Genomic DNA, 9,532 nt, shown 5'->3' with positions numbered 1-9,532 from the left:
GGTTAGAGTAACCAGCCACAAACTTAGCCTCAATCACCAGCAAGCCTCCAAATGTTCACTTTTCAATTCCAAAGCATGTATATGAACTTAATTCACACCTAATACGCATATATATTTCAAATTCAGATTTTACCTAATGAAGTTAAAATTGAATTAAGGTTTAGGGCATTCTTACCTCACCAATACATATAGCAACTCGAACCCAACAACCCCCACAAGCTAAATCGAACCTAAAACACCAAATTGGGCAAAATCTCACCATAGGGTTTCAAATTCAAGAATAGAAAGGAAATAGAGATTCTGGAACTAAAATGGAGCTTACCAATGAAATTAATCTAATAGAAATATAGAGCTCGACGCGCTGGACGTGTGGCTGCGAACGGTGTGGCAATCGGAGCTCAAACAGGGAAGTTATGGTGGTTGGAGTGTTTGATGAGGGTTAGGGAGTTCTTCTGTAAGAACCGCTAGGGGTGCACATGGGCCGGGTGAAGCCGGGTTTGATGTGACCCAGATCCGGCCTGAAATATACTCCGGGTCTATTTATTAGACCCGAACCCGACCCTAGACCTGATGAAACTAATACACTTTCGGGCCACAATTATACCGAGTGAAATCTGGGCCGTTAACATTACATTACGTTGATACCTTCTTGTAAGCTATAATGTAAAAATATCCAAATTTCTAAGACTCCAACTATTATTTAACATGGTAAAATTCACTTAGAAAAATATAACAAGAACCAACCCTTCTTCAAAATTAAAGCATAACCACAATCAATATTAAAGTATAACCACAATCAATACTAATATTGTCTAATAATACCAAATATTTAAATCAATACAAATAACACGATATTATGCATTAGTCTAAAGTTTTATGCATTCTAAACATAAAACATTAACTTATAGTCTTATAATGACTAATAACACAAAATATTAAGGTTTACAATACTTAAATTCCACATAAGAATAGTCATTATACATCACTAATAACACAAAATATTAACTGTGTATGATGACCGGGCCCCCGGGCCGACTTCGGGTGACCCGAGCTATGACCCGGATTCGACTTGAAATAATGACCGGGTCTATATTTGAGACCCTTATCCGGTCCTAAACCCGATGAAATCACACCAAATTATCCCCTAAAGTGTTCGGGACCAGGCCGGGCCAGGTCATGTGCATCACTAAGAATCGCAACTAATCAATCGGTTAGTTTAGTAATTAATATTACCCAAATTAGATTCAGAAAAGTTAGAGTGAGAATTTGAGGATTTAAAGGTAATTTTTGGACTCAGTGGGTTTTTCTGTGTCAAAAAATGTGTTTTCTACGAAAAACCGTGAAAAACCGCGAACCGACAGTTGAACCGGTTGAAATCTGCCCGGTACTGCATGAGAAAAAGTGAAAACCGGCAAAAACGTTTGAAAAATGTTAGAAATGAAAAACCGGACATTAATTTTAAAGGTTTGGCCCGAAGTTGGGCCAAACGGGCTAAGAACACTAACGGGTTAGACCGAGCCCAAGTTGGGCCCAAGCCCAACATATAAAAGGTTCATTAACGAACCCATTTCCAGCCCACACACACACATAAACACAACACTCATGTTGAATTGAAGAGAGGAAGAAGAAACCCTAAGAGCACTATTCACCCATCTCTTCTCTTCGCGATATCTTGAGCTAGAGAGCTACGATTTGCGTGCCGTCAGTGGCTACGCGTTCCTCGTGAAGAGCTCTAAAAAATCCATATAAGAAATTGGTAAGAAAAGCTCGAATCCCTCTCAGTTTCTCTCCTCAAAATTTCGGGTTTATAGGGTTTTTGATTAAATGAGTTTTTGTGATTTTGGATGTTAGGTTTGCTCTAATCCTTGCTTAGCCTTAGATTGTGGCCATCAAATCTGTTGGGAGAGATAAGAGATACTAAACTCTTGTGAGATTTGATTTATGTTAAGCCCTAGGTTGATTGGTGGTGATTTATATGTATATAGTTTGATTGTTGTGGCTTTGGGAGCTCTTGGAACTTATTTGTGCTTAGTGGAGTGGATGTGAAAGCTTGGAATTTGGTTGAAAGCTATTTGGTGATCAATTTGAGTTTTGGTGCATAAAGGAGAATCGGCCAAGGTATGGTTTCGATTTCCTCTATCTAGTATATAATATTCATGGCTAGTGACCAATAAGATAGGTTGAACTAAAATGATGGTTGGTGTGTTATATGACGATGAATTGATGATTGTTGGGTTGATTGTGATGAATTTTAATGATGTGTTGATGTTGAATGATTGTATGGATTGGAAGTTGGTTCCTTATGATGATTGTAGTATGATGACTTATGAAATGGTAAGTGTGATGGTGATTTGGATCATAAAGTGTTATATGGTTGATTGTTGTAATTGAAAGTAATGAAATGAGAAGGAGAATGTGGTAAGGTTGGTGTATTATGATACAATAGGTACATTTTGATGAAAAATGGAGTTTTGGAATGGTATGGTAAGGGTTGGAATGTGAATGGTAATAAATTGTGTAAGTTGTGAAGTTTGGTAAAATGGAGTTTTTGGTGAACTTTGCTCGATCATAACTTTTGCCTCGGTTTTTGAAATTGATTGAAATTTATTTATAATTAAAGATCTTTGAAAACTCTTTAGATCGATATAAAATTTGTGAAAATTGGAATTTAGTAGAGGAAGTTATGATCCTTCAAAGTTGGTGTTAAAAATCTGAAATTCTGTAAAGTTGCAGAATTTCATGATTTCTGATGTGTGCGGGCGCACACCCTTGTGTGGACGCACAGGCAGGGAAGTGCGTTCTGTTCGCAGCGCCAGCACAGCTTGTGCGCGCACACATCTAAGGAAAAACTTCAACTTTAGCGGACGCACAGGTCTGTGCGGATGCACACGTCGGGAAGGTCTGTCTGTTAGGTCGCTGGCACAGGTTGTGCGAGTGCACAGATCCTTGTAAAAATTTACACCTATGCGTACGCACACCCCTGTGTGTACGCACACATTTCAAAACTCTTAGGAGTGTGCGCACGCACAGACCCTTGTGCGGCCGCACACATCCTGTTTCTCAAAATTTTATTTGTTTTCAACTATTCTACCTTCCCAAAATGGTTGTAAGCTTCTAAAACACCATTTTTAAAACTTAAGGTTTCTAGAACACAGTTTTATGATAAATTAGAAAATGAAGGCTTAGGTTTCTGGCTTGCTGAGAATGATTTGACGTTAGGTGGAGGATGAGTGATATATGTGATAAGGAACGATGAACTCTTGACCTTGGGAACTGAGTTATGAAAGGGACAGTGGTTGAGATGAGTCGAGGACTCGGATTGAGATGATGGATCTCTGTATACTGAAAATATTTTTTGAAAACCACTGAAATATTATTTTTACTGAGAATATGAGACGCTATGCGCCCGGCAGGGACGGCGGTTGGATCCCGCCTGTCGAGGTAGCAGTGGCGGCGCAAGGGTAGTGGTTCGTCCCGCTTGCGTTGAGATGTGAGGTCTGTGGCAAGAGTATCCCGTTCGCATCCCTTCGGACCTATAGAGCGTGCAGGTGCCGGTACCTGGACAGTGATCCCGGCACTATATCTCGGGGGTTCCCATATGAGAAATCCGAAGGGCGACGTCTCCATGGAGATGTGTCGGGTTGGAAGTTGAACCGACAATGTGATATCACAGCCAGTAAGGCAGGCATTCATCATATACATTTTCTACCTGTTTGTTTGCTTTGTCGACTTGTAATTGTATGCCTAATTGAATAACATGTTTATTTGCTTACTTGATCTACTTGCCTTATATGATTTTACTTGTGAATTACTTGCATTGTTATTAATTATGCTTTTTACTGGGATTGAGGAGGTTCGGTAGGCGGTGGCGATGGGATCGCATGGAGGATAGGTTGGTGAAGGCTGTGGGACAGCGGTGTTTGTTTAGAATTAGAAATCCCTTAAGATAGATCACCCGGTTTGTTTATGATGAGGTTTATATTATGCTTATTTGTTTTAGAATGCTTTAAGCTTGAATTTTGTGATGGATATGGAGCTTAGGATTGCCTTTGGTGTCCCGGGGTCTTATATCCTACATCACTGGGCACTGTTACCATAATGAGAACCTCTGGTTCTCATACCATATCTTTGTTGTGTTTTTCAGATGCAGGTCGTAACCCACCCCGGTGAGTTGTTTTGGATGGTGATAGGAGTGGAGGATCTTGGTTTCCTTTGGAGTCTTTTGGTTTATTTTGTTTATATATCTCTCTTTTGTATTTTTTTTCCTAGAGGCATGTTTATGAGAGAAAAACTTGTATAAGCTGTTTTAGAACTGTCAGTTTTCTGTATAATCATGTATACTTATATATGGCTATTCGGCTTAAACTCCGCGAGTCGAGGCTAGTTTCCTATGGTATTATATACTTATATTTTATTGTATCTTATCTGTTTGTTGTGCGTTAAGCTAGTAGTTCGTTAGTACGATTTGCGCATTTCAAATTCTATGATTTTGAGCTATATCTTTCATCGGGTTTCTAGATTATTATATTCCTTCTATATATATACTATGTACGAGCTTAGAACTATCGTAATCTCTGATTAACCTTTGCTTTACGATGCGAGGTAAGGCTTAGGCGAATTAGGGTGTTACATTTAGTGGTATCAGAGCGGTTTGTCCTCGTGAGCCTGAGGGATGGACCGATTGCGCTTCATTGCATACTCTATGTGTCATTTCTTTGATGCTATTAGGTTATCTACTTGATATATGCATAGCATGCTTGTTTGTGAGTGCCTGTTTGGGATAATTGAAGCACTAGGCTCTTGATATTGAGACTGATCACCTTGATAATGATTGTTTGGTGTAGACAGGAACCCTACATGGCTACTCGCAGGCGAGGTCGAACACGTACGCGAGAAAGTAGGAATGAGCAACCAACTGATAACCATGTCGAGTTTATAGCGGCCATGGCTAACTTAGCAAACACCACGGAAGCAAATGCTGCTGCGACTCTGCAAGCTGTGCAGAGGTTAGGCCAACCGGCGGGGAATGGCAATGGGAACGGAGAAGGAAATGCCAATGATAATGCTGAGGGAAACAGCGATAACATGGGAGTAGTTCTGATGACCTTGGCAACGTTCCTCAAGGTTCATCCGCCAACTTTTTGAGGTTCCACAAATCCTGTTGAAGCGGACCACTGGTTCCAGGCTATGGAGCATGCTTTATAGGCGCAGCATGTTCCACTCAATCAGTATGTAGAGTTTGCCACTTATCAGCTAGCGGGAGAAGCCCAGCCCTGGTGGCAAGCTGAGTGTCGTGTGCTACAGCTTCAGAACGCTGACATTCCATGGGAGGTGTTTCAAACTGCTTTCTATAAGAAGTATTTCCCTGAGTCTGCAAGAGAAGCGAAGGAGATGCAGCTAATGCAGCTGAAGCAAGGTTCCATGTCTGTGGCTGAGTACACCAACAAGTTCGAAGAGCTTTGTAGGTTTTCTCGGGTGTGTCAGGGTGACCCAGAGACTTTTGAGAGCTGGAGATACATTAAGTACCAAAGGGGTTTGAAGGACAACATTATGACTGCTGTGGCTCCTATGGAGATCCATGTCTTCTCCGACTTGGTGAATAAGGCTAGAGTAGTGGAGGAGTATGCCAAGACAGTGGTGGCATCTAAGGACACTCATAGAGGGAGTTCTAGTCGGGGGCGTGGCAGGTACCTTCATCCGAGAGGACAAAGCTTCAAGAGAGGAGTATATGTGCCTCAAGGTCAAGGAGGCTTCAGAAAGAACACACATGACCAGATTCAGCGTGGCAAAGGGAGAGGAAATCAGAGTAAGAGTTCTCCAGATTTGACTTATGTACATTGTGGGCGTTTCCATCCTTATGACTCATGCAAAATTGGTTTAGGTGGTTGTTTCAATTGTGGGTTGCCTGGCCACATTGCGAGGGATTGCACTCGTGGGAGGAATCAGAATGCGGGCCAGAGTCAGCATCAAGGTTGAGTCTTTGCTGTGAATGCCAAGGATGCTTCTAAGGCGGATCCGTTGATGAGAGGTATATTTTTAATTGGTGATAAATCTTTAGTTGCATTATATGATACTGGAGCTTCGCATTCGTTTATTTCGTTTGCTAAAGTTGAGGAATTAGGCTTGAAAGAGTCAGAATTACCTTTTGATCTGCATGTACACACTCCACATCAAATAGTTATGACTAGGTTAGGTTGTAGACAAGTAAGTTTTAAGCTTGAGGGTAGAGACTTTGTGCATGATTTGATTTGTTTACCAATGGTGGGGCTGGAGATGATTTTGGGGTTTGATTGGTTGTCGAAGAACCGGGTTTTGTTGGATTATTTTGAACGGACAATTCGGTTTATGTCGGAAGGAAAAAATGGAGCAGTGGTAGCTACGGGGTATTACCTGAACTCTGTAATGGTGCATTGTAGTGGGGAGGAGTGTCAGGGTTATGTTCTGTTTGCTGCTAATGCGTTGGGTGATGCCCAGAACTTAGATCAGATACTGGTGGTTAGAGATTTTCCAGAAGTATTCCTGGAAGATATCCCTGAGTTTCCACCTCCGAGGGAAATTGAATTTGCGATCGAATTGGTGCCGGGATCCGGGCCAGTGTCGATTGCGTCGTATAGAATGGCTCTGATAGAGCTGGCAGAGTTAAAGACTCAGTTGGAAGAGCTTCTGAACAAGATGTTCATTCGGCCGAGTGTATCACCGTGGAGAGCGCCAGTTTATTGGTGAAGAAGAAAGATGGGGGAATGCGTTTGTGCGTGGATTACCGACAGTTGAACAAGGTGAGTATGAAGAACAAGTACCCACTGGCAAGAATAGATGACTTGATAGATCAATACCAAGGAGCTGGAGTATTTTCCAAGATTGATTTGAGATCCGGTTACCATCAGATAAGGGTGAAGGAGGATGATATTCCTAAGACTACGTTTAGAACACGCTATAGATACTATGAGTTTGCGGTAATGTCCTTTGGGTTAACGAATGCAGCTGCTGTTTTTATGGATTACATGAACAGAGTCTTTCATCCCTTTTTGGACAAATTCGTAGTGGTTTTCATAGATGACATCTTGGTTTACTCTAAAACGGCAAAAGAACATGAGGAGCACTTGAGGATTGTGCTACAAATTCTAAAGGAGTGAAAGTTGTACGCTAAGTTGTCGTGCGAGTTCTGGAAGGAAGAAGTAAAGTTCTTAGGTCATGTGGTGAGCAAAGGAGGAATAGCGGTAGACCCTTCTAAGGTAGAAACGGTGATGGAATGGGAAAGACCGACGACTGTGATGGAAGTCAGGAGCTTTTTGGGTTTAGCCGGATATTACCGGAGATTTATCAAAGGATTTTCCCGGATTGCGCTACCGATGACAAAATTAACGAGGAAAGAAGTGCCATTCGTGTGGACGTCGGAATGCGAAGAGAGTTTCCAAACTTTGAAGCAGAAGTTGACTTCAGCGCCAGTTTTGATTTTGCCAGAACCGCATGAACCATTCGAAGTATATTGTGATGCATCGCTGAAAGGTTTGGGTTGCGTGTTGATGCAACATCGGAATGTGGTGGCTTACGCATCGCGTCAGCTGAGACCGCATGAGATGAATTACCCTACTCATGACTTGGAATTAGTGGCGATTGTGTTTGCATTGAAGATTTGGAGACACCACTTGTATGAAGTGAGGTTTAGCGTATTTTCTGATCATAAGAGTCTCAAGTACATCTTTGATCAGAAGGAGTGGTGCACGAAATTGTGATCATCAATGGCGCCAACAACTTGGTACGCACAATTATAATCTCAACTCTTTATCACAACTTCGCACAACTAACCAACAAGTGCACTGGGTCGTCCAAGTAATAAACCTTACGTGAGTAAGGGTCGATCCCACGGAGATTGTCGGCCTGAAGCAAGCTATGGTCACCTTGTAAATCTCAGTCAGGCGAATTCAAATGGTTATGGTGAATTGATAATAAAAAGATAAATAAAACGTAAAATAAAGATAGAGGTACTTATGTAATTCATTGGTGAGAATTTTAGATAAGCGTATAGAGATGCTTTCGTTCCTCTAAACCTCTGCTTTCCTGCTGTCTTCATCCAATCATTCCTACTCCTTTCCATAGCAAGCTGTATGTTGGGCATCACCGTTGTCAATGGCTACATTCCGTCCTCTCTGTGAAAATGGTCCAATGCGCTGTCACTGCATGGATAATCATCTGTCGGTTCTCGATCATACTGGAATAGGATTTACTATCCTTTTGCGTCTGTCACTACGCCCAGCACTCGCGAGTTTGAAGCTCGTCACAGCCATCCCTTCCCAGATCCTACTCGGAATACCACAGACAAGGTTTAGACTTTCCGGATCTCAGGAATGGCCATCCATGGGTTCTAACTTATACCACGAAGATTCTAATATCTCAGACTCGGTCCCCTGTATTAGATATCCAAGAGATATTCATTCTAGCTTGTTTGCATGTAGAACGGAAGTGTTTGTCAGGCACGCGTTCATAAGTGAGAATGATGATGAGCGTCACATAATCATCACATTCATCATGTTCTTGGGTGCAAATGGATATCTTAAAATAGGAATAAGCTTGAATTGAATAGAAAAACAATAGTATTTTGCATTAATTAATGAGGAACTGCAGAGCTCCACACCTTAATCTATGGTGTGTAGAAACTCTACCGTTGAAAATACATAAGTGATGATGGTCCAGGCATGGCTGAATGGCCAGCCCCTATAAAGGTCTAAGATAGCATAAAACTGATCAAAGATCTGATCCGAAGATGTAAATACAATAGTAAAAAATCCTATTTATACTAAACTAGTTACTAGGGTTTACAGAAATGAGTAAATGATGCAGAAATCCACTTCTAGGGCCCACTTGGTGTGTGCTTGGGCTAAGCATTGAGCTTTACACGTGTAGAGGCTTCTCTTGGAGTTGAACGCCAGTTTGTTACCTATTTCTGGCGTTTAATTCCACTTTGCAACCTGTTTCTGGAGTTTAACTCCAGAATGCAGCATGGAATTGGCGTTGAATGTCAGTTTTGATCATCTAAACTCGAGCAAAGTATGGACTATTATATATTTCTGGAAAGCCCTGGATGTCTACTTTCCAACGCAATTGAGAGCACGCCATTTGGAGTTCTGTAGCTCCAGAAAATTGACTTTGAGTGCAGGGAGGTCAGATTCCAACAACATCTGCAGTCCTTTTTCAGCCTGAATCAGATTTTTGCTCAGGTCCCTCAATTTCAGTCAGAAATTACCTGAAATCACAGAAAAACACACAAACTCATAGTAAAGTCCAGAAATGTGAATTTTAATTAAAAACTAATAAAAATATACTAAAAACTAACAAAATCATACTAAAAACTATGTAAAAATAATGTCAAAAAGCGTATAAATTATCCACTCATCAAGGAACTAAATATGCGTCAGAGGAGGTGGATGGAGTTGCTGAAAGATTATGATTTTGAGATGAGTTATCATCCTGGAAAGGCAAACGTGGTAGCCGATGCTTTGAGTCGGAAATCTTTAACAATTGCTTGGATGAGAAT

The 9,532-nt window shown here is 41.2% G+C and overlaps 1 protein-coding gene across 1 annotated transcript; it reads left to right on the top strand.

Annotated features, from left to right (window-relative positions):
- The first annotated feature begins 4,944 nt into the window (after positions 1–4,944).
- LOC107621117 (uncharacterized) lies at positions 4,945–6,723 on the top strand. The gene is made up of 3 exons (XM_016323155.1): positions 4,945–5,124; positions 5,206–5,971; positions 6,059–6,723. Exons 1-3 carry the CDS (start codon positions 4,945–4,947, stop codon positions 6,721–6,723), a joined length of 1,611 nt encoding a protein of 536 aa, XP_016178641.1.
- The last annotated feature ends 2,809 nt before the right edge of the window (positions 6,724–9,532 follow it).

Source organism: Arachis ipaensis, chromosome B10 (genome assembly GCF_059453495.1).
Source record: "Arachis ipaensis isolate K30076 ecotype BB chromosome B10, ASM5945349v1, whole genome shotgun sequence".
Lineage (NCBI taxonomy): Eukaryota > Viridiplantae > Streptophyta > Magnoliopsida > Fabales > Fabaceae > Arachis > Arachis ipaensis.
This window is presented reverse-complemented; position numbering and strand designations above follow the sequence as displayed.

What these genes read in the sequence shown, in the direction of transcription:
- LOC107621117 (XM_016323155.1), top strand. Translation starts at nt 4,945, where the DNA reads ATGGCTAACTTAGCAAACACCACGGAAGCAAATGCTGCTGCGACTCTG. An exon ending in CCTTGGCAACGTTCCTCAAG is followed by an intron (nt 5,125 to 5,205) that starts GTTCATCCGCCA and finishes CATGCTTTATAG; the next exon opens with GCGCAGCATGTTCCACTCAA. An exon ending in GGGCCAGAGTCAGCATCAAG is followed by an intron (nt 5,972 to 6,058) that starts GTTGAGTCTTTG and finishes ATAAATCTTTAG; the next exon opens with TTGCATTATATGATACTGGA.